The 26347-nt window shown below is 37.6% G+C and overlaps 1 protein-coding gene across 1 annotated transcript; it reads right to left on the reverse strand.

Moving 5' to 3' along the window:
- Positions 1-754: 754 nt before the first annotated feature.
- Positions 755-24355, reverse strand: LOC140163784 (uncharacterized). The gene is made up of 11 exons (XM_072187100.1): positions 24233-24355; positions 19890-20031; positions 18724-18876; positions 17344-17513; positions 16084-16202; positions 13137-13407; positions 11575-11644; positions 4877-5536; positions 3441-3531; positions 1759-1865; positions 755-1216 (listed from the first exon to the last, which is right to left on the reverse strand). The coding sequence occupies exons 1-11, from the start codon at positions 24275-24277 to the stop codon at positions 858-860; spliced, it is 2187 nt and encodes a 728-aa protein (XP_072043201.1). The 5' UTR covers positions 24278-24355; the 3' UTR covers positions 755-857.
- Positions 24356-26347: the final 1992 nt, after the last annotated feature.

A 26347-nucleotide genomic window follows, 5' to 3' on the forward strand; every position in this document is an offset into this window, starting at 1 on the left:
TATGATTTTTATTTGGTGATGAGAGACTCGCACATGGAATTTCAGAGAGATTTTGATTAGTTCCATTAAAAAAAGGTGCTATCGTCACGAGACTAAGATCTAGAAACACCCCCGTAATGCTGTTTTGGGGAATTTTGCTAGCAGAATCTTTTTGATGAAAGTCAATCTTTGACAAGATGTAACTTTGCTCCGGAAAGTGCTATGACAAAAAGGTTTTCAGTGTTGGCTTTCTTTACTCAAGGGCTTTAATTTGATATATAAAATGATACAGTTTGATGGCAAATTTGAATTCACCTAGCATACCTACAATGTACTATCGGCGATCCTTCCAGAAATGTTAAAAATTATGTAAACACCAATCTCTTACACAGATCCTCTAACATATTAGTAACATCAATGAACTTTATGATAATCCACACATGGAATCAGTTTGTCCATATTAAGACAAAATAATTGCAAAGACCATCAGATGTACACGATCTATGAGATTAATGTACTACGTCATACCCCCTGGAATAGTGCATGATGGGAAGAAGGGAAAAAGGTCTATATGTACTCTTCAATTATAAAAGTTAACATTGGTTGTAGCCTATATGGTAACCATACATGTAAAACAATAAAAAATCATCATTCCTCTATAAAACATTGTTAAAATGGGCTATTCCAGTTGAAATCCATACACCCTGTATTGAAGACATGACCTTAATCTCCTACACAGGGAGTGTAAATTTCAAATGGGTTTACTTGAATGGCCGACTCCATTTGAAATCCACACCCCCTGTGTGGGAGATTAAGGTCATGTCTTCCACAGAGGAAGTATACGTATTTCAACTGGAATAGCCCTATAGTATATAGAATTAGTTAGCCAATCCATATTGAGCAAAACCCATCTCCATATTCTGAGCACCACCAAACATCATATCATCACCAACCTCACCAACACCACACATTTCAGCATGTAGTTCAATCAGCATCAATGGAAAATCCTTATCACACATAGGACACTTCACCAAGTCTGTGGTCGTTAAACCAAAGTTTGAACCCGTTTCCGTGGTTATATCATCATTTGATGTGGAACTATTCGAAACACCTGGTTGCTGGCTGATTCTTCCGCCGCCTCTTGCACCGCCTCTACCACGACCTCGCGACTGCCTTCGTTGCTTGGGACCGGTACATTTGGCCATGTGACGTCCTAATCCAGTAGATGTGAATGATTCTGTGTAAACAATCAAATAAAAGTCGACAAAGTAAGTTTGTGTAATTTCATACGGCAACATTATTTAGAGGGATTACGTTTTCCCTTTGCATTTAGGGATATATATACATATATGATGACCTCCGCACAACAGAAATAATATGTGTCATCAAAAATTGTCCATGATAGTCGGATTGATAGAGGCAATCAATGTGATGCAAATGTCTGCATTATTTTCCTTCAGATGGATCCCGGCCACAAGTTATCTGTCTCCATCATAATAAAACTATAGCAATTCAACATGATACTTACTATAACAGCTAGGGATACCAGTGGTCTATTATTAGTGACTTTGCAGAAAGCGTGCAGAAATACGAAGTAACTGAAATCTGGTAATTATCTAAAAACTGGCATCCCTGGCATTTCGAACAGGGCTTTCTTTCTCCTGGTATCCTTCTTGCTCCTTGACCACGCCCAGCTCCTCTACCACGCCCTCTTGTAGGTGTTGCACTGGTGGAACACCATAATCAACTAAATATATGGCTTTTCAGCTTAATACTTACTATTACATTTAGGGCAGGGTTTTCTTTCACCTGGTGTCCCTCTACCTTGACCACGCCCACCTCCTCTACCACGCCCTCTTGTAGGTGTTACACTAGTAGATGGTGAACTGAAATGAATAATATAAATGTGAGAACTATTTTAACTACTGAACAATGGATAAAAGAAGCACTTGGAATCAGGAATCAGGGCACCATCATGAACAAAGGCATAACCTGCATGTCACTTATTTGATGATCAGTTGCTAAAAAGCCTAAATATCAACATGTACAATGAGTCAATGAGAGATAAAAATATGTTGAACGCTGAACTTTCTTACTATACCATTTTTCGCCCTGATATGATAGTGACGTCAATGCATTGAGGCAGCTGTTTCATGCGCACATCTAAATGTATGCAGTGTCTTAAAGCGTGTGTGTGTGTGCTCTAGAGATTTGAAGCTGCACCCAATGATATGCGCAGTGACGTCACTGCCACCTCATGGTGAAAAATGGTATGTGAGCCTTGAACTAAGAAACCTTCAAATATGGAACCCGAAAAGCCATAACCATGATATTCCTGTACAATATTAGGCATGCAGAAAGTTCTTCTATTTTGTCAATGTTGAACTCATATCTGTGCCCTCAACCAAATATCATAGTTGTATTCAGGAACCCAGTTGCACTGGAGAAATTTGCTTTAATGAGGGTGTACCAAACGTTCATTGCAAGACTTGAGCTAAACACGCCAAAATTCAGTTTTACTGGCATTTTTGCGCAGAAATTTTGTAAATGTAAGTGATTTCTTGTCATGCTTTTGTCATTCTGACAAAAGATACTTTACTGATGTTGATCTCCCATCTGTGCCCTTGACCAAAATGCTGATGGGAACTCACTGGACTATTCCAGTTGAAATCCATACACCCCTATGGAACACATGACCGTAATCTTCCACACAGGGAGTGTGAATTTCAAATAGGCTGAATGTGTGAATCCATTTGAAATTGACACCCCCTGTGTGGGAGACTAAGGTCATATCTTCCATAGGGTGTATGGATTTCAACTGTCGTAGCTCATTGTCCTGGATAATTCCCTGCTAGTGCCAAGTTCCCGACATGTGAATTTGGGTATGGGCCAATGAGGTAAAATAAAGAAGTACCAACTCCACCATGTTTGAGTGTCGCTCATGGAGGCAACTTATTTCGCACTGCAAACTTGGGACCAAAGAGTGTGATTGTTTGCATTCTATGTGTACTATGTTGTGCCAAAATGTGCTCTAAGCACTGTGTACGCAAACCTTTGTTCTCATGCTTAAAGACGCAAATTATCATTCATTTTCAGGCTCTTGACAGAGGTACATTATCTGTCCTCCAAGATGGCCAATTTACCATAGCATTATGTATGGTGTAATTTTGTGTGGGTAATCTTTGGGTAAAATGTCTTTAGAATGGGTGTAGGTTAGCTCAATCGAGGAACTTACTGCTAATTGTCTTGTTGTCACAAAACTGGGGGAGCTGTTCTTGCTGTCAATTGTGGAATGTCTTTTAAGCAGCAAAGTCCCTGAGTTGTTAAATGGTTTATAGAATGATGTGGGCCATAGTGGACAGCAACAACCTGTAAAGTGTGCTGAGGCTTCAGCCTTGTGGATCAATATCTAGGTATTGTGTCTGTGCGTAGCAAACTATAAATCATTTCACTTTACTTACCCAACAGCCATCCATGGAGGCAGATCACGGTTTGTTGGCACTTTACTTGTGGACGGAGTTGATGGTGTCGATGAGGTAGTGGGTTTACTTGCTGGTTTTTATTTAATAAAAAAAGAAAGAACAAGAATTTAGAATTCATTAATTAATGTTCCAATATGCATATAAAAAGGTAATAAATTTGATCATAATTAGCCTGTGCTGCTTTAATAAAATCACAAAATCATGGTGATATGCAAAAGTGGATTCATTATAAAATTATACTGCTTGGTAAAATTATACACACTCATGAGATAGCCAATACTTTACACTACTTTCTTTGAGACAAAAGTATGTTGATTATTAACTAATTCGCTGTAGAAGTAGTGATATAACAAAATTATCATACCGATATGTGAAAACAATTTTATGTTTTGCCCTAAGTAGGTTGTACTCATCACCTGTCATGTCTGTGTACGTGTGCGATCATAGATTGAATACACTGCCACTCTGAAACACTGAATACACTGAAACATACATTGACTCGGCATAATGTGAAATTTCCAGAGCGATCCAGATCTGTATGCCCATTCTTTGATAATCAGTGGTGCGCTGCAGAGTTACAGGGCAATACATTCAAAAATTGACTTCAAAAAATTGTTTTCACATTGCTATGATAATTAATCCTGTTATAATGTAGGCCTACATCACTACTTCTACAGTGAATATAAGACCCCTTGGACAATTCCATTTAAAATCCTCTCCCCCTGTGGAAGATTTTGGAAATATCTTACTTTTAGTACACCGGGGGAGTATGATTTTCATGTGAAATTAGCACATAACAAACTCTATAGTCACCCTCCCTCTGTGGAAGATTCAAGATGAATCTTTCCCATAAGGAGTATGAAATTCAAATGGAGCTGTATTATATGGTCATTCCATGAGTTGGACCCCATAATCTGCAACATTATTGGGGTTCAGTTGTAACATTTGAAAACTATGGTTTTGGTTCTTTGGATACAAATTATGACATGTTTATCAAATTGTAGTCTCTACTTAATGGGTTCAGGTAGACGCCATAATCCTCAACATTTGAATAGATACGACTTTACTGAGTGCAAAAAAGAGACCCCAAAACTCAGTTTAGCGGGGAGCTTGAACCAAATATATCAAGTTTTCAAAATTCATTTTATTTGATCAATTTGATCAACGCACCAGGTGTTGAATTTTTAAAATAACAGGCATGCTACAAATCACACTTCTGAAAATGTTAATGCGGGCTGTCAGTTGTGCTATTAAACTGCACTCGATAAGAAGTTTAGGAATTGAGGTATGCTATAAATCGCACTCAGACAGGCAATCCAAGGTTTGCGATGGTGTGTGATCCCACTCATGCACCTTAAAACTCAATCCCTGACACACACATTTTTAAACGCACACAAACAAATTAGTACACTAACCTTGCAGCCATCCATCATCATCCTCTTTGGGTGAGTTCACACTCATCTTGGCCCTCTTATTCCCTCCATCCTGATCCAGGTTCAAATACTGTTCATGCCAGTCTGGTGATGGTGATCTAGATCTTTTCTGATGTGATTTGGGTAAACGTCTTTGATCTGGATATGGAGCAGACTTTGGTGTTGATGATAACGGCGTATAATGGTTGCCATTTGCACCATAATAGTTGAATGTTGGTTTTGGACTGTTCATATTTGGAGATGATGATGATTTCACTTTACTCTGCTGGTTAGGAACTGATTTAGGTGTAGTTATCTTTGGACTTGAAAATCTTTTGGGTGATGGTGTTGCATAGTTATTATTCAGTTCATACTTCTTTCCTGCTACATTATTAGGTTTATTAGCACCCACTGTTGGCGACTGGTATTTAGTAGGTGGTTTTACATGAGGCGAGGATCCTGTAGGACTCCATTTTCCTTGCAGTGATTGGGTAGTCTGCACTTTGGGAGTTGATGCATTTGATGATGTTGATTTTGGTGATGATGTAGACTTGTCTTCGGACACCAGACGTCCAACTGCCAGAATTGCTTTGGATTTGAGCTCTGCTTTCTCTGGTGTGGTTAGTTTTCTTCCAATAAACTTTTCAAACTCGTAACGAATGGCTGAAACAAGAGGCAAAATTTGAACATTAACAGATTGGAAGGAAGTGCAAAAAGTCCTTGACAGATTCGAGTGCAAGTTGTAAATAAAATCACCAGTTATCAAGATTTATCTCCTAACTGGGTTTATATTCATGCATTCCAATCAAAGATGTTTTACTTTAGTAAAACCTAGATACGCTGATGCCTATATACTGATGCACGACAGTGAACGTAACCGTTCCGGCTGAAATCCAGAAATGATGTCATTTGTTCTGGTGCTGCCACTTCCGGTAATGCGGAGAAGAACATGCCTTTTGCAAACAAAATGGCCGACAATCACGGCCCCTTTCCAGCGAAAATACAGCTTATTTAGCCAATGTGAACATGGGGTCATCACCAGAAATAGTTTCCTATCATATTGGACTAATACGTCAGCTATATGGTATTTCACGATATAACAGTAATAAAAAGAAAACTGCAAACGTTCGTTCGTCGGATGTTAGACGAAGTGACCAGCTCTAATGACGTCACTATGTAAACAACATAGAGGTATAAATAATTAATTAGGTAATACTAAATATGGAGGTATCCAAACGTATGCTAATTAGAACAGGTTAGAAGGCACGACGAATCAGAATACGATCCTGGTATCCAATTCTATGCAAATAAGTTGAAGGAGGTTACGTGAACATGTAAACTAATGCGACTCTTGTGTATACCGACCTCTGTGATTCCAATTGAGTTTGGAAGACACTTAGCAATTACCTTAATATCACAGTTAGAACAAGCAGGAGGGTGAATATGTGACATGATCAAGGGGAATGAATCACATGTCGGCCCTGGTGGAAAATGAGTTTTACACAGGTTTCTAAAGAGGACATTTAGAGCTTTCAGAAACTGAAAACCCCATGTTGATACGACTTTTCTTTGTGAAGTTACGTCATTTTATCAATCGCTGAAAACAATATAAAACAAAAGAATTTTAACACTTTCTTTGCCAATATCTCAAAATCAAAATTAGTGACATCCGACTCATTTCCCTTGATCGTGTCACATATGTGATGCGATCAAGCAGAATCAGTCGGAACTCGGAAATATTAAATTTTCAGATTCTTATAGGCTACTAAATAGCATTTACAAAGCTGTTTTTGCAGAAAAACCCATTGAATATTAATCTCACATCCATACTGGTATGACTGTAGGCATATTTAGTATAAAGGTAGAGTGTGGCGAATTGGTTAGAATATTTGGTTCCGGTTCATAAGGTCCCGCGTTTAATTCATGGCAGTGGATAATAATTGGCAACATCAGTAGATTAAATTCAGACTTCTGCTCGCCCCATGCTTGTGGTTCATTTAGAATTAGGTAAATGAACTATTAAAGTGCTCTGTTCTTCGGAGGGGATGTTAATCTGTCGATCTGTGTAGTGACTCATAGCTTAAAGGCGAGTGGGAGAGGTGCCTGAGCAAGCAGTGTTTGTGCTCAAATATTAAGAAAAACAAAGCCCACTCTCACAGAGATGTGTCATGGGTTTTATTTCCCCCATCATCCATTAGCATGATTTTTTCTGAGAGGGGGGGAATAGTGAGTACATGTGCTTTTGTTTTGGTCTAACTATGTGCCCTAACTTAATAATTGTACATACATGTATATGGAAATATAAATGTAACCAGTGACTTTTGACCCCTTTCCTATATTGTATAAGATTAATGTATTATCCTGCAGAAATAAACTGTATTATTTTAAAAGCAAAATTACCAAAACTGAGGAAATATGTTTTCAAGAAAGATTGCAATTAATGACCCACGGAAACAAAAATATAAAGAAAGAATTGTTTCTTTGGGATACTCTGGGATAAACTCTTCTGTTGCATGTGATAAAGATGTGTGACTAGATAGACAACTGCACCCCCAACTTTATCCCATCAAATTTGCCGATTTTGGTATCAGGTAAAATTTCTATTTCTCAAATGACCTTAGTCACATTTTAGGTCCGTAACATGTTTCCTTCAGGCAGTATGAACAAAAACATATTCTTAGTCAGTGGGAGTGGTCTAGTTCGTAGACACATAATCTGATTAGACAATCGCATGATTTTGGGTGCCGTCTATCAGGCCGTAGACAACCCCAAGTCATCATGAGTGTTTGAAATGCATAACATGCTTGTAGAGGTTAAGAAAAAATAGTTTACAGTTATTAAAATAATATTTAACTGACTATCGTAGTGGATGCCGGCTGCGCTGGTCCACTACTCAAAATATTGGACATCTGGGCCTCAATTTCGTCTTGGTTTGCGAGAATCAAAATCCATCGTAGTCGCTGCACTTACTGTATGATACAATGAGAGAAGTTGATTCTCACAATTGAATCTTACGAGAATCATTACGAGAATCGATTCTGTGATCGATTCTCATCGAAATCTAGGCCCTGGACCTGCCTGTCGTCTATCACACGGTAGGCGATAGTATAAAAACAAAAATTCCTATCGTTTATTCTCTAATTAATTTGGTGGTTACCACCCTGAAAGTAGTGTTCTATGGGCTACTGTGATACACATTAAAATGTTAAGGCTTGTGGGTTTATATAATTACAGTAAGGTGTTTGTGTAAGGCTAGGGAAAACATTAAAAACATACAAAAGAAATGTGTGGAAAACTGGCATCTCTACTTCTAGAATCCAGACCTCTGTTCTGAGCAAATTGGGCTATTCCATTTAAAATCCACACTACCCCTGTGAAAGATTTTGGAAATATCGTTTCACAGGGGGAGTATGAATTTCAAATGGAATGAACACATTAGGCAGCTCCATTGAAACTCACCCTCCCTTTGTGGAAGATTCAGGTTGAATCTTTATCAGAGGGTGTATGAAATTCAAATAGAGTTTGTTAATGTGCTAATTCCATTTGAAATTCATACACCCCTGTTGAACGTATTTCCAAAATCTTTCACAGGGGGAGTGTGAATTTTAAATGGAATAGCCCAATATGCAACTCAAAATGTTTGGGCCTCAATGTGAGGTAGGAAATAGTCTCAGTCCCAGCTGATTTGTGCTCCTTCGTCACTAAACAAACCGTCTGGCGACAACCTCATAGTATGTCTTTCCTAATTGGGTTGCCAAATAAGGCAAGTTGATGGACAGCCATGCGGTGATAAAATCCCCGTAAAATCAACACAATGTATGTGAGTATGCGCTGCCCGGACGCGCTGCGAGTTGCTGACATGAAAGGCGATATCAGGCGATTGGCGCCTCAGTGGCTGCAAGCTAAGCGTACATTTTGCGTTTTGGTATCTACAAAGTACGATGTTTGTGTCACTTACACAAGTCACGCCCTAATTCATCAGTCATATGGGTTCCATAGCCAATTGAAAACCTTTTTATTTGGAAATTCATTAACCAATCAGCGATCATCATTTTGGGGTTGTTGCCAGACAGTTTGTTTAGTGATGGAGGAACACAAACCGGCTGGGACCGAGACAAGATAGGAAATACCATGTGTTATAATTGAACCACACACCTTGTATTACTTTCAATTTCAAAGAATCAGTTTTGGTTACTGTCAGGGACATAGCTAGTGGGCGGCAGTGGTTTTAGGTGTTGCCGCCCACCACTCAAATTCCCAGAAAACAAGTATTAACCCTCACAGCTATAAATCTTACAAAATCTTACAAGGAAAACCACTGTGCATGCATGCATTCCATGTGATGCCATTGCACAATCACTCTAAGTCACACATTCCTGGGGTGCCAAGTGAAATATTTGTTCATCTTCTCTCCTTTTTCGTTCTCTGCCTTCCGATAGCAAAAAAGCATGGTCCGTGATAGGGTTAAAAAGTTCAATTAAAACAAACAGATTTTTAGTGATAAATTGTCAAAACACCTATAGTAAAATCATATATATATACAGTTCTAAATGGTCAAAAGTTAAACCACTTAATAGTCAATTAATTTAATACGGTACCCTTAGTTTTTTGGAAATGCTTCCCAGCTGCTGGTTATTAACTCTGATTATTGTATGGCACCTATAACTTCCTGAGCAGCTAGGATATGTGGCCAAAACACACAAACACTTCCTGCATAAGCCCCTGGTACAGTCCGTTTCTTTCCTTGAAATAACTGGGTCAACTTGAGGTTATATAACTATGCTACATATATCATGTATAATCTTTTCCTTTAAACTTTTGACGAGAGCATATTTTAAGCATACATCCCGTATTTACTATGTTTAAACGCACTTGTCTCTGATTTGCTGTTGAGGTGATCTGCTATTGCAGAGTGGAATTTATAAATGAATTTTGCGCCATACGCATTGATATATCTCCAACGTTTTGATTTGATTTGTTCGGGTTCATGACAACCCTGGATATTACCCAAGAAAGCCTCTAATTGAAGCTTATTTCCATTGGGGTCCATTTGAACACCAGGATGGGTTGGGAACCGTCAGGGGTTAACACCCTACTCTTTTCGAAACTGGCTGCGAGATACATGTACAGGTATGGCTCTCAGCACACGGGACCGACGGATTAACGTCCCTTCTGAAGGACAGTGTACTTTCATGATTCATTTACCCAATTCTAAATAACCATGGGGAGAGCAGAAGTCTGAATTTAATCTAAAGAGTTTGCCAATTAATATCAGACCTTTTTTTCCAAGTCAATATCCCAGCAAATCGCCACCGCTGGGAATTGAACCCGGGACCTCTTGCACTAAAGGCAAGTACCCTATTGCGCCACGCTCTCATCACAGTAGTACACACTCGGCAAAGGTAAACAGGATACCAACATGCTTTTTGGTCAGATTTTGGTGTTGTTCTTGTTGGTAGTGGTTCATCTATTTTGTATCCCCTCTTCCATGAAAATGTAACAAACCAACCAGGCTGGGAAATAAGAACCGCCGGACCAGGGGCTACTTTGTAAAAAAATAGCCCCTGGTTCACTGGGTTTTACAGGGAACCAGACTATTTTAAAAGCAGAAAGCACATACACTGATGTTCCACAATGTTATGATAAATGTCTTAATAACGAGATGAACAGGCAGAGAATGCAAGAAATAACCTAAATTATATGAACAAAATGCACAATCCTGATTAATAGTCAGAATGACCATTAGGGCCAAGGGCCAGTTTGAACAAAATAGGTGGCCCCTGCACAGGTATTTACTTGAGAACCAGCTTTTGCAGGGCCTAGATTTTAATGAGAATCACAGAATCGATTCTGGTAATGATTCTTGTAAGATTTGGTTGTTCTCTCATTGTATCATACAGTAAGTGCAATGAATATGATGGATTTTGATTCTCGCAAACCAGGACAATCAAAGCAGGGACTGCCTTTTGAGAGGAGTGAGAGCAATCACTCTTCTACAGTTCTTTTAAAAGTTGCATTTGTAAGAGCTATTTATAGCTCCTCTAGATGACTCGTTAAATTCTTTATGCTTGCCACAGGTACAAACAGCTCTTCTAAAGCTCTTCTTGAAGAGACCAGAAGAGCATTCTACAGCTCTTTTCTCATTTTCAAAAGGCAGTCCCTGGCAAAGCGTATGTGGTAATTAAATCAAATCTTGTGTACGGAGGTAGAACCTCGTTTTGATACAATACAATTAATTAAAGCCATATTATAACAGTATTTATTTTCCATAAAATGTTAGCTTTTACTGTCAGATATGTCCCCTTTTAATTTTGAGCCGAAGAAGTGAGGTAAAGCATAGAAAATTGGAATTTACTACTAGCACCCATGCATGTTATTCCCGCGGTTGTAATACAGTACGGTCCTCAGGGTGTGTGTGTATGTGTATCCTGCATGCCGTGTACGTACTGTGCATACGTGTTCAACTAATACATGTATTTCCATCGTAATAATACAACGCCAGTTCCATCATTTTATTCAAAATCTTGGATTTTGACAAAACTACAGCACCTAAAGTCTTGATTTTTGCAGAGTATCTTTATTGAATAAAGTACAATACAATAGTGTAAAAACCAGAATTTAAAAGTTTTTGAGGGCGTTCTCCTCAGCAAATGTTATAATATGGCTTTAACCCATAAATGTTGTGACTTTCGTTACTTTACCTTTCAAAGTTGAGTGTTTCAGCTTGTCATCAGACGTTGATTTCAGGAAATCTTCAACCAAATCTGAAAACTGTGATAGGAATACAAATAAATGAGATATAATGAAACAGAGTTGAAATGAAAAAGCAACATCCCAGCAAACACTAAATGTTTCTAAAATGGGTTATATTTTTGGTTTTGGTAAAATTGTTTTAATAACATTAAATGTTGGGTTCTATAAAGATCATAAAAACATATTTTTTTTAATGAAAACACGCTACAACAACATGCTTAAAATGTAGTTAAAACATTGCTGTAAAATATTTTTGTAAATATTTTTGTAATGTAAACATGTTTTGCCAAGTATTTCATCAACACTTAAGGGGGTACTACACCCCTGTAGTAAATTTGTGACTATTTTTGCATTTTCTCAAAAATAATAACACACTGGTAACAAAAGTTATGTATATTATTGGGGCAAGGAATCCAATTACTACACTGAAATTTCAGTGACTCAAGACAAGCGGTTCAGTATACATGATCGGAAATGAGGTACATCCTAGTACCTTATTTCTTATCATAAGTAACAAACCGCTTGTCTAGGGTCACTGAAATTCCAGTGTAGTTATTGGATTCCTTGCCCCTATAAAATACATAACTTTTGTTCCCACTGTGTTATTAGTTTTTGAGAAAAATGCAAAAATAGACACAAATTTATCGAGGGGTGTAGTACCCCCTTAATGTTAGAATGATTTGCAGTATGGTATTATGAAAATGTTTTATATCACATGTACATTGTATATGGTTGGACCACAGATTAACAACAATTCCACACATGTTACTCTTGTTAAACATGCATGGTTCATTTTGAGTGATCAGAACTTAAAGGAGTATTTCGTGATCCTAGCATCCTTGACATTTTTCAGTAGATATGCACAAAAAAAGCTTATCCCCAAATTTTCAGTTGATTCTGATTTTGCGTTTGCGAGTTATGCATGATTATGTATACACTGCTCCATAGACAATGTGTTGTAGTTTCATTCTGGTGTACCAGAACGTAATTAAAATTTCACAATATTTTTGCTAAACGAATTAATCTGCAAGAAATTTTTTGTACATAAACATATTATGTATTAGCCAGAGGTTTCCAGTGGTATAAAAATCTCAACTTTTTTGGAGAAAAGTGGGTGGATGATGCTGTGGATCACGAAATGCCCTTTTAAAATGCCTCATGCTTTAATTTGGAATTAAAAAAATAACATTTCTGTGCATTAAAGTGCAGGGTTATGTAACTACATTTTGTCCATTTGAGCATATTTTGTGCGTTTTTCGCGCACTTGTTCCAGTAAAGTCATTATGGCAGCTAGTCAGCAGGACGACTTGTAAATGGTGCTCTCTTTGGAAATTTTGCCCGGTACACCGCTGATATGTTTTGGAAAGTAACAGCATTTGTATTATTCTGTGGGTTGCAAAAAATTTTTCTTAGAAAATTTGGGTCACCGGGAAAAAGGTTTCTGAAGCCCTGCCTTAGTCCATAACAAAAACATGCAATAAAAACACTCAACGGCTCAAATCGCACTTACTGGTTTGTCCACATCTGTATTTTCCAAATTAGAGCCTCTAGAGGGCGCTGTTGGTTTATCAACAGGTGTCTTTGTCACATTCTTCGGTACAGCAGGAGACAATAATCTATCTCTTGTTGCCTTTGAGTCTGCTGAATTCTGCTTCTTTCCAGAGCCTGCAGCTGCCATTACTAATTTTGCCGCCCTGCCAAGTGATCCTTCGTTGTCCGTCCCATTCTCCGAGGTGGACGATATTTTCAAGAGGCGATTTTGCAGTCCTACATCATTTTGTCTATAATAATTTTAAATGGGAAACTGATAAGATTAAAGTATGTGTTCTGCACTTAATCAGAATACACTTTAATTTTATACCATTGTAGGAATTCCAATTGAATGAACGCAGCTTTCAACTGCTGTACTCAATCCAACCCCGATCACATGATTGTATATCGCGTATTTCAAACTACAACGCTAACGCACGACCTTGGATACAGTGCCTCATTTCAAATGTTTAGTTTTAGTTTTGATTTTGGTCTTGGTCATGTGGTTTCCTATTGTCCTGCCTAACCACTTAAGTCATAAGATATCGAACTCATTCTTTCTACCTTTTGTTAAAAACTGAACATTTGTGTCAGTCAGTTTCGGTTTTGGTTTCAGTTTCTTATAAGTGGTGTGAAGAAAAAAATTATTTGGTTTGAAGTTACCTACTCTAAGTATACAAAAGAAATGTTTAAATTTCGCAGTGCAATATTCACGGGGAGAGAAATCGAGCATGGTAATCTACATTGAAAGACGTGGTTTACAAAATCGAATAAGCCTAGGCTATTTCACCTGTGAAAAAATATAGACCATCGAAATATTTGCATTCGACATTACAAAAGGGGCCACTATTGTAATTGTATAGGTGCTATAAACAAAATCGATTCATGTCCTTAATCCCATGTACCAGAATCGATGGAAGGCCATTATATGACCTCTAATAACCTAATGACTTTTACTGAAGCAATTTTACTGCAAAAGTAGAAGATAGAGGGGAGAAGAGATGTGTGTGGTGTGTGTGTGTGTGGGGAAAGGGGGTATGGGCCGGGAGAAAGAGAAACAGATGGGAGAGAGCATTGGAAGTGAAAGAGAAGGGGAGGAGAGCTCGAGATGAAGATATCGAATGTAGGGGGAGGAGGAGGGGAAAGGAGTCACTTAGGGAAGAGGTGGTTATATAGGGAGGGGAGCCCCCTCTTAAAGAGGTATTGGTTGTGCTTCCGGGATAATAAACTAATTCATAATCAAATCATCTCCATGCATCGTTTATGTTTCATACAAACAAACAAAGCCCCCACCCCACCCCATCCTTCAATATATGCGTATGTATATGATTTCTAGGCCTAGAACTTGTGCGTGTAATATGCCACCTTCCACAGAGAGCATCAACTGTCGTCCATGGGATAGATTTCCAATATCAATCATGATAATACTTATGTTAGCACAATAGGCTATTGTAGGCTATACTTCTGGTTATATACCCTATACTGTGTCCTCCCAGCATAATAGTGTTATGATTGAAGACCAGATCTGCTCTACTTTTTAATCCCTTGATTTTTGGTTTCTGAACAAAAGAGAAACCAAAACTAAAGATTTGAAATGAGGGAATGCTAACTAATCACAAGTGCGTTCAGGCATGGTTGGATTACCTTCCGTGTTACTCACGCACAGTCGCACATGTTGGCTAGCGTACATCGCGCAGTATACACAAAAAATGTCACGCTATTGAAAGCTGCGTTCACTCAATTGGAATTTTTACTTTACATGTAAGCATCATGTCTCTCAAGTATTGCACATTAGAACTCTGGTCTGTGGAATTCAATGGGGTATTACTCTTCTTGCTAGTCCAAATTTTTGACCTCCAGGGTCGACATCGCTGTTCTAGCCACCATTGGATTTTAACCTGAGTGTGATAATACCGTAAACGTTCGCCTAATGGTGCACCTGGGCTCCTTTGCCTGGGGGTAAATTTCATGTACAAATAGCGAGCTCCCTCCTCTAAAAATCCCAACAAGAATAAAGGGTATGTGACCCTATTTGCTGATGGGATTTTTTATGGGAGGGTACTTTTAGTTTGTGTCTAAAATTCCAGTTATGTCAAGGGAGCCCATAGCGCCATTAGGCGAACGTTTACGGTAATAATGATGTCAACAGCTCCATGAAGGATTCATTGTGATCAATAGATAGCATATCAAGTTATCGGCATTGCGGGTGTCAACTTCTTCTACAGTTAGTGAGTTCCCCTTGTATCGCTGATCAAACATCTGTTCTTGAAATAGTGAGGGGTGAATACAAATAATATGCAATATGCAAAGAAGCTCATTAATATTTATAAATATACAAATATAATGACACAAAACTATACAGCACATCAGGCCACCATATACTATCACCATACCAAGTTTGAAGTTGATTGGTTATTGCATTTAAGCTGCAGAGTGGATTAATGAAAATGTAGGCAAAATATGTAATATGCTCATTAATATTCATAGATATGCAAATAAGATGACACAAAACTATGCAGCACATCAGGCTACCATATACTATCACCATTCCAAGTTTGATATAATATTGGATGGCTGAGCATGATACCATAACATATCGGATGAGTCATAAAAATATCGGACGAGCCAACGGCGAGTTTGATATTTGTATGACGAATCCGATATGTTATGGTATCATCGTAAATAAGCCATCAATATTATCATTATTAGGTTTTCTTAACTCCTAATAACCCTGAAACATAATAATGAAGTTGATCGGTTAATGCCTTGGAGCTGCAGACTGGATTAATGAATTTGCTTCTGCCCAGACAATCAGGCATTTGGATGATAACATAAACCCCACATGTGTGAGGGGCAAAAATTGGACCCGGTTTAATATCTGAGAGCAAACTGTGAACATAATTTGTCCCCTTTGTTCAACTACTTACTCTTTCTTTGTAGTTGCAATAACTTGTCTATGGAATGCAGCGTTGGTCTTCCATGATGGTGATAAGATCCGGTTAGTAGGTTTCTTCAATAGAGACAGAGAGGGGCTAGCATCTGCGAGCTGGAAAAAAATCATATTAATATCAGTGAAGTCACTGATGCTGCCAGTCTGATGAACGACAACCTAAACAGAATGTCCTTGCCAAGTCTGTTATATCACCACTGTTACTTAAAATCCAAGACAATGAAAGCTTACCTTCTTCATGATAGGTCCTGGTGCTTCAGGGCTTTGTTCATCATCTGCCAATCTGATGAACGACAACCTCTGAAGTCCTGGCCTTTCAGTATTTGTTTATTTAGTTCAGTTACCACTGCTACTAGTCTGAAGAATTACCAACCTAAACTGTGTGTCCTTGTTTTTTGTAATGTTGTTTACACAACTGTTATGGAAGCTTACCTTATTCATGGAGCTTCAGGGCCTTGTTCATCAGGTCAGGGTCTTAGGCAGAATTTTAAGGTTTGGGTGTGTAAATTCAAAAAACTGGGTGTGTAAATTTAAGATTTGTGTACAAAGTATGTGAGCAAAAACTGGGTGTGTATTTACAAATTTGGGTGTGTAAAACACTCCCTACATGGCTGGCTGCTAAGACCTTGCACCAGGTACATTCACCACTGCTACCAATCTGTAGAATTAAGTTTTTTACACCACTGTTATGGAACTTACCTTCTTCATGGTAGGTCCTGGTGCTTCAGGGCTTTGTTCATCAGGTACACTCACCACTGCTGCCAATCTGAAGAATTACCAATATAAACTGAGTGTCCTTGTAATGTTTTTTACACCACTGTTATGGAAGCTTACCTTATTCATGGTAGGTCCTGGTGCTTCAGGGCTTTGTTCATCAGGTACACTCACCACTGCTGCCAATCTGAAGAATTACCAATATAAACTGAGTGTCCTTGTAATGTTTTTTACACCACTGTTATGGAAGCTTACCTTATTCATGGTAGGTCCTGGTGCTTCAGGGCTTTGTTCATCAGGTACACTCACCACTGCTGCCAATCTGAAGAATTACCAATATAAACTGAGTGTCCTTGTAATGTTTTTACACCACTGTTATGGAAGCTTACCTTATTCATGGTAGGTCCTGGTGCTTCAGGGCTTTGTTCATCAGGTACACTCACCACTGCTGCCAATCTGAAGAATTATCAATATAAACTGAGTGTCCTTGTAATGTTTTTTACACCACTGTTATGGAACTTACCTTCTTCATGGTAGGTCCTGGTGCTTCAGGGCCTTGTTCATCAGTTACTTCCACTGCTGCTGCCAATCTAATGAAAGCCAAACCAAACTGTGCATCTTTTTTGTAAGGCTGTGTACATATCACTTTAATCCTGTCCCATGAGTCCTTTACACTCTCTTCGCTAAGTTGGTCTGTTAATATAAAAGAGATATTTAAGATGGAGCAAAGAAAAGGGGTCAATAATCAAATATGGGAGGGCACTCCTGGTGACCGCAGTAGCTGGCCAAAGTTGGGTGACGGCAAATTTTACTATCCAGTTAGAGCGCTGACTCAGGGCACAATCTTTTTAGGGAACATGAGGGATTGGGAAATAGGCTAGGGGTATCACCCCCTAAATAAAGGGGGTCTTTTGTTCATTTTATGATGTTAAGATCATTGGTTTAAAAAAACCTTTTATTTTATTTTTATGCAACAGTCTCTCCCAGGGAGGTGAGATACAAAGGTGAACAAAAAACAAAACAAAGGGGTGGCGCACAAAACTTTTTGGACCTAATGACCACATTGCCAAGTTCAGACAGTTTGGTGGGCAGCATACAGTGTTATTACTAACTTTGCTTAATGCTCTGCGTGCTAGCCATGCGCTTCAACGGAAAAAGTTAAAGTTTCTCAAAATATCAAGAGCTATCTTAAGAACTACTGAATCAATACTAGGCTTGTTTGTACTCATTTTAATGCATTTTTCATGCTGATTCCAAATATGGTCATGAACATTTACATTTCTGAAATTTTTGAATTTCTAAAATTTTTGTGAAACTTGTCATCTGCAGTCGACACCCGCGTGAAGAGAGTTACAATTTTCCAGTGGTTGGGACCTAACACTAGTGGTTCCAAGAGCCAGTCAAAGATGCTGTTATTATAACAATGGATGAGAAACTCCGCTAATCCGGATGTCAGAAAAATACAGCACTATTTATTGAGTGTTTCGTGATCCTAGTAGTATCCTATTTTTATGACATTTTTCAATAGACATATATCCACGAAAAACACTTAATCCCAAAATTTCAGTTGATTTCGATTTTGCGCTTGTCACTTATGTATATTATGTATTACACTGCTCCATTGATAATAATGTGTTGGCATTTTGTTCTGATGCACCACAACGTTATTCAAATTTCACGATATTTTTGCTAAACGAATTAATCAGCAAGAATTTTTTTGTACATAAACATTATGTATCCAGAGGTTTCCAGTGGTATAAAAATCTCAACTTTTTTTGAGAAAAGTGGGGGGATGATGCTGTGGATCACGATTCATGAAATGCCCTTTTTAATCACAAAAATATAAATTATTGATTTCTCAAGCAAAAAAAACAAGCTCTTGATATATATGATAACCTCTTACCTTTACTGAACATTTTAACAGTACACTTGTTCTTGCCGATCTTACAATGTTGTGGTGTCATCATCATGGTAGCAGGTATCATGGTCACAGATTTTCCGTCCGGCCAAGATGACCGCCGAACCTGAACTTCAACGAAAGCTGACCCATAATTACCTGCAGTTGAAATAATGTTAGGAAAAGTACCAACTTGGGTATTATCTTTTATACAAAAAAGAGCTAAAAAGAGAGAAAGACAGACAAACAAACAAAAAACATAAACCTAGTCTTACTTTGTGATTGTGATCAATTTGTGATGTGAAACCAAAATGTTCTTTAATTTTCATGAGGACTAGTCAATCTTTCATCCGCAAGGGTGAGACTTCAAACTTGTTCACTTGAGGCAGAAAAACACATTTATTTTACTACAATATCTAATCACCAAGGTAGGTGGGGGGGGGCAGAGTGAATTTCAGGAAGGGAGCATCCAAAATGTCCCTCAAAATATACATGTATGCCAAAAATTAAATGAAAATGAATTTTTATTTTAACTGGTACAGAGTTTGATTTACAGGTGTACACATTCATGTAGGCAGGCTGGGAAATAAGTGGCCATTTAGCCATCCCCTTCATTGAAAATAACCCCTGGTTCCCTGTAAAACCCTGTGAACCAGGGGCTACTTTTTTACAAAGTAGCCCCTGGTGCGACACTTATTTTCCAGCCTGATTGAGTGAGGTATCAAAATGTACACATTGAACAAATTTTCCCATCCATTGAATAGCCCCTGGTTTATTGAAAATAGCCCCTGAACCAATGGCTATATTTTTACAAAGTAGCCCCTGGTCCAGCGCTTCTTATTTCCCAGCCTGCATGTTGGTTTCCTGCTGTGCATGCAACTTTCTTAAGCTATTGCATAAATTGCTGCCCATAATCCGATGTTGGTGTCATCAGTTGAATCGTGCCTTATCACTGTTCAGTAGTACTAGTAGTTTCAATATGGCATTCACATGCTATAACGTATCACTCACATACCACTGTGCATGTAAATTTGAAACAGTAAACTTACCCCTAACTGGGGAGGAGGGGAACAGAGCCAAAGATTGGAGGGGGGAGGGTGTCAACATGCCCCATCTGTTGATGCCACTGTCTACTTAGCAAGTTATCAAAATAAATCTGAATCCATTCTTACCAATATCAACAAAGCCAATCTTGGATGCTTTCTCAAGTTGGAATTCTGCCTGTAGTCTGCCTGTCTTGTCATCTGGTGCACACAGCCACCTCTTGAATTGAGTGTTCTGCTCTAGTAAGTTGAAGACTTTGTGAACAGGATCCTGACAATAAATAGACAAACAAGAAATGAAGGTTATAAAGCATTATGACATCCAGTGATTTGGTCGGATGTATTCCAACCCAAAAATTCTGATTTAATTAGAAAATCATTGTGGGTATACTGGGCACAGCGACAACGCCTGGTAAACATTAGGCAATCATATTGGAGAAAACCTTGTGTATTATTTATCTCTTTTCATGTGGACCCACAAGCGGACAGGGGTCCGCATGATAAAGAAAACAGGATTATTTTGCTTTCAATGAAGGCAAATTCGGCATAAAGTATTCGGCATAGGCCTAGCCTATCTAGAGATTGATAAAATAGTTTTAGCAGTGGTAGGTGGATGGGGCTGGAGTGCTTCCCATGATATACGGTACACATCACCCCCAGCCAACATAACAAGATCTGAACTTATTAGTTCTGAGTCAATTTGATCTTTTTTTTATTTTCCTGGGGGGGGGGCAAAACCCTTGCCCCTATGACACTTTGTCACTGTTGTCTTTGTCAGGCGGGGCTAAACCAGCCTGATTGAATTTGTATATAGGCCTGTGCAATGCACACTCAACGGTTCAATTCAACTTGGAAAGCTTACTACACAAGATATGATGGAAATATCAGCATTTTTGAAACATCTTTTCTTGGTTGAAAAAATGGTGGGGGCGTTTATTTGAAGGGGTGAAGGGGTTGACTATTTGAGGAAATACAGTAGGCCTACATACTTTGCGACAACCAGTGTCCGAAATAAGGAACATATGGAGGTTGTCCCGAGGACAAGTAAAGCATAAATTCAGCTTGTCCTCAAGAAATTTAGGTTGTCCCCAAAATGTGTCATACTTTTGGAGGTAAAATATAGTGGTTGTCCAGGGGATAAGTACATAGCTCAATTTGGTTGTCCCCAGTGATTTTTGGACAAGAGGACAAGAGGATAAGTGCTTATTTCGAACACTGGCGACAACGTAACATAGTCAAATTCGGCACTTGTAGTAGATATTCCCACAGATACAAATTTGGAATTTAAGAAAAGTGGTCCAAAATCATGAAAATCATTTTTAAAATTACTCGATGAGCATGTATCTCACCTGTGGACTGTGGTTTTTAACATTTATTATACACCTCCATGGTTGGTATTGGTTAAATACCTTCCATACCATGAATGATACTAAGGATAGGCATGATCATGATACATGTAGGTGATCCTAATTTAACCAACGGTGGGGGAGATTGGGGTTAGTCGAAACATTTGTCACAAAATCATCTTTTTAACGCAAATCGATTACTTTCAAGAAACACTAGCCATATCAGTATAAACATATACATACATGCTACAAATACAGCCTTAAACTTTATTGGACCTGCTTATGATTATTCATATAATCCAATTTGAAAATTTGAAAAAAAGTGTTTCAACTAACCCCACCCCTGGGGTAAGTTGAAACATAGAATGGGATTAGTTGAAACACGGCTTGTAAAAATTTCAAAATAATTATTATTGTGTTGTTAGGGTTATACTTCCCTTGAAGGCACCCTTTAACAATCAGTGTGAAAAAATGAATAAATAAATATGTGGGAGTTCGGGTCAATACTTTGGACACAAGGTGACGAGTGTCACCATGGACCAAAATATGAGAAGCCTAAAATATTATAAAATGTACTTTCTGTGTGCACTTTTTGCTTGTATTATTGCTTTTTAACCATATTAAAGCAATATTGAAGAAATGGTAAACATGTTACAAATTTTTAAAAGTCAAATTTTAACCATATTTTTCTATGCGATTTTCACGTGTCAACTAACCCCACCTCAAAAGTTTCAACTAACCTTGATGCCTATTTTTACATTTCAAAGTTCATTACACAAAATAAGAAATACAATAAAACTTTTATTTAACATTATTCTGGGACTTACTACTAGTGCTTATGATACTCAAAAATAATCCCTGAATCTTCAAACAACATGGAGATAACGCATCTTTTCTGAGGGGTATAAAAATTAGTCAGTAAGTCAAAAAACAGATATTCCTTTCCCAAGCCAACACTGGTGGGGCATCAGTGCTGTTGCTAATTTGGTGGATGACCCTTACTAATACCTATTACTAGGTGCCAGTAATCAGTATTTTACCAAATTAATTTTTTGTGTCAGAAAAAAATACAATGTTTCAACTTACCCCGCGTTCCAACTAACCCCAATCTCCCCTAGGCCCTACGGGTAGGAAATCCGTATAAAAAGTATGAAAAAAAATCATATAGCTCGCACTGTCTGTGTAAATGTGATTTGTAAAACATGTCACATGAGCACATTATTCTGCAATATTTAAATGGGTCAAGCGCCGTAAAACATTCTACGCACAGCATTACGCTTGGTTACGCGTGCAATATTTCCACGATATGCGCTGTCACTTTACTTGCGCGTACCGCTCATTCTACAAAATCCGTTTGGTCCACAAACACTTTGTCGAGCATTTAAGGCATCAAATATGTTGTTTTTCTGGTAGAACTCAACGAGATCTACACAGACATATAGTTTTCCATACTTTAAATGCTTTCTTCAGCCTGATTAACCCTTGCAAAGGCTCAAAAATCGCTAAAAATGTGTTTCCACTGCTCAAGTGTCACATCTAACCCTGAATATTTTCTTTGAATAAATGCGATTTCTTTACATATTTGTTGTTTTTAATTAGATAACACACCATCATATTGTTTATCAACATTATTTTTTAGTGATTAAAACATCTTTGTGCAATTCGAAAATAAATTGCACTTTCCACCAAAACGCTGTGAGCTACGTTACCCCTTTTTAACACACGTTATTGGAAAGAAGTAAAACAGAGGTATCAATGTAATTTGCGGTTTTTGAAAGGAAACACACATAGGTTTTTAAAAATCACAGTAAAAATCGTGATGCTGTAGCATTTTTGGCATAGAAATGTTGTAAACATTGAAATTTCGACCGACCATGTTAAGGGGGTACTACACCCCTCGATAAATGTGTGTCTATTTTTGCATTTTTCTCAAAAACTAATAACACAGTGGTAACAAAAGTTATGTATATTATAGGGGCAAGGAAGCCAATTACTACACTGGAATTTCAGTGACTCAAGACAAGCGGTTTGTTATTTATGATCAAAAATAAGGTACCGCTAAGATGTACCTCGTTTCCTATCATATATTCTGAATCGCTTGTCTTGAGTCACTGAAATTTCAGTGTAGTAATTGGATTCCTTGCCCCAATAATATACATAACTTTTGTTACCAGTGTGTAATTATTTTTTTTTAAATGCAAAAATAGTCACCAATTTACCACATGGGTGTGTAGTACCCCCTTAAGATTGGTGAGCTACGTTACCAGGATTCTATAGTATGCACTTGTATTACATACATCCTAAGTGTGAAAGCTACCAGTGGTCGAACCCCATTTATATTAGAATTAACTGACATAACGTTCTAACGTTCGCAAATCACATTAAAAACATTAAAAACCAGTGAACTACGTTACTGTGAGCTACGTTACACATTCATTTACGCATCTTCAAAACTTCTATGAAATGGTGAAACTTGTTTTACATTTCACTCAAGTGATCTTTAGTTTGCTTTTTATGACCTTGGATTGAGTAATACCAGCCCATTTTGTACTAGTCGGTAACATATCATAGCTCACATTACATTGAGTTCTAGTGTTTAAAAACATCATGACTTCCTGAAAGAAAAATATGCAAGTGGTATTGGCAATTTTTTACATCTGAAAGTAGTGATACATGTACTCTTAAAAAACACAAAAAGCAGGTCTTTTTGAACAACTTTTATTTTTTCAATTTTTATAGTGGATTGGCACCGGATTTTGTAGAATGAGCGATCTGCGCTCCACCTCCTTGAGTCCTTGACCTTCCTTGAAGTAAACAACTATTTATTTGTGCAAAAAAAATGATATTTTCTCTTAAATAAATCATGTCTCATGAAATCGCACTATATTCTGGTAATATAATAGAAATAAAGGGTGCAGCATTATCCTTTACACGCAAATAAAGTTTCAATTATAGCATGTATAGGAACTGGTCTTATTCCATTGTTCATGTACACTATATCCATGTACCGTATAACTTGCATGCTTGTTAAGCTTATAAATGACCGTCGCAGCTGCATCGATCGCGATTACATATTTTCTCATAATGTTAACTATCTCCCCGACTTGTAACTAGACAAATACTTACCTGTGAACTAAAGCTAACGACATTCTTAAATTTAAGTGTGGCCATTGCTACTAGTATTTTGCCGAAATCAAACCCCACTTCTGGCTGTATTCCCGGGGCTGTATTCGTGTATTCATGAGAAATTCCCGCGATATTTTGGTAAATATTGTAATCCGTGTATTCCAACCATGAATGGTATTAATGAATAATTAATTAGGTGACGTCATTACAAATTCTTCGGATGACGTACTCCCCTTTCCAGAAATACTATCAAGTTCTGCTAAATGAAACATAGCTCAATCCTAATCATTCATATATTCCTAACTGGATATAAAAGAAAAAGTTCACTATTTTACTGATTTCTTGAAAAAAGAGCCAAAAACATGCATATAAGATGAACGGGTCTTTTCCAAAAATTTGAAATGAATGCATATAAACTGAAATTAGTCTTAGTACAAGTCTTTGGGCTTGATTGTCACAGCAGCATACGAAAAACACCCTAAAAACGCATGTTTTTGGCCCTTATTTTCAAAAATTGACCAAATATCAAAATTTGACTTTTATTGCCAGTTAGGACTAAATAAAGGATTAGGATTTAGATATGTTTCATTTGGTAAAACAGGATAACATTTTTTTAATCCCCAAAAATTAGTTCTGTATTTTTCTGTAGTTATGGATAGAAGTACTATAAAAATTTAAAATACTAGTAACCATATATAAAATAATAGTAACCTAATTTTAGATTTGGTAATAGTTGCATTGAAGTCGTAGAAGACTTCGATTATTTGGGAGTCAAATTTAATTATAACAACAAGTTTTGTGAATTAACACTTAAAGGAGTATTTCGTGATCCTAGCATCCTCTTTTTATGACATTTTTCAGTACATATCCACGAAAAAGCTTATTCCCAAAATTTCAGTTGATTCCGATTTTGCGTTTGCGAGTTATGCATGATTATGTGTATTACACTCCTCCATAGACAATGCGTTGTAATTTCGTTCTGGTGCACCAGAACGAAATTCAAATTTCACGATATCTTTGCAAAACGAATTAATCTGCAAGAAATATTTTGTACATAAACATTATGTAGCCAGAGGTTTCCAGTGATATAAAAATCTCAACTTTTTTTGAGAAAAGTGGGGGATGAGGCTGTGGATCACGAAATGCCCCTTTAACACTCTCCTGGGTTTGTTTTGGTTTGGGTTTTTCTCGGGCATTTTCATGCTTTTCACAGGAGTTTTTTTTTTTTTTTTTTTTTTTTTGTGGCTTACATCTCTGTCGTGTGTCTTTTCCCCCCACCAGTCCCAAGTACAGGAAAAAAACACTCACACTTGAAACAAATTAGGTCTAATCAGCAACAAAAAAAACATGTTTTTAGTTTATTTCAACTTCTCCCTGTCGATATCCAACTTGAACTCTTTGATCAACTAGTGGGACCCATAGGCCTACTGCTATATGGCTGTGAAATTTAGGGTTTTGATAACTTATCACACGTTGAGAAGTTTCACTTGAAATTGTGTAAGCAGTTATTTCGACTTAAATCCAGTAGGTCTACTAGTTCCCATTTGTAGTGGTGTACGTGTGAACTTGGGAGAACTCTTCTGTAGATAAAATAATGATCAACTTCTGGTACAAAGTTGCGAATATTAAAACCCACAACTTGGCCACAAGCTTTATCCGAGTATCATGTATAGATGAGGTCTTTATATAAACAAAGGTATTTTTCAATCCCCTTGTAAAATTAAGTCTGTTCTGGATAATGCTGGATCATCATATATATTTATGGGATCATGATTTATCTCTTGTTATAGATTCTGGCTCAAAGATAACTTGGATAATGCATTTAAGACTTTCTGATATTTACAAACAGAACTGGAATGAAGAAGTTAATCAAATCAGTCAATGTATTAACTATAGAATCTTTAAAACAAGTCTTCAATTTGAAAAATATATCAATACTCTTGACCAGAATGATCGAATCAAACTTTACCAATTTAGATGTGGTATTTAGAAACTATCCATCACCACTGGAGGGCAGCAACTATTTGACAGCACAATTCAGGCATAGACCAAACGTGTTAACAATAAATAGATTTAAAAAAAAAAGATATAGTGAAATGGTCAATCTGGCGGCTT

Source organism: Amphiura filiformis, chromosome 11 (assembly GCF_039555335.1).
Source record: "Amphiura filiformis chromosome 11, Afil_fr2py, whole genome shotgun sequence".
In the NCBI taxonomy this organism is placed as follows: Eukaryota; Metazoa; Echinodermata; class Ophiuroidea; order Amphilepidida; family Amphiuridae; genus Amphiura; species Amphiura filiformis.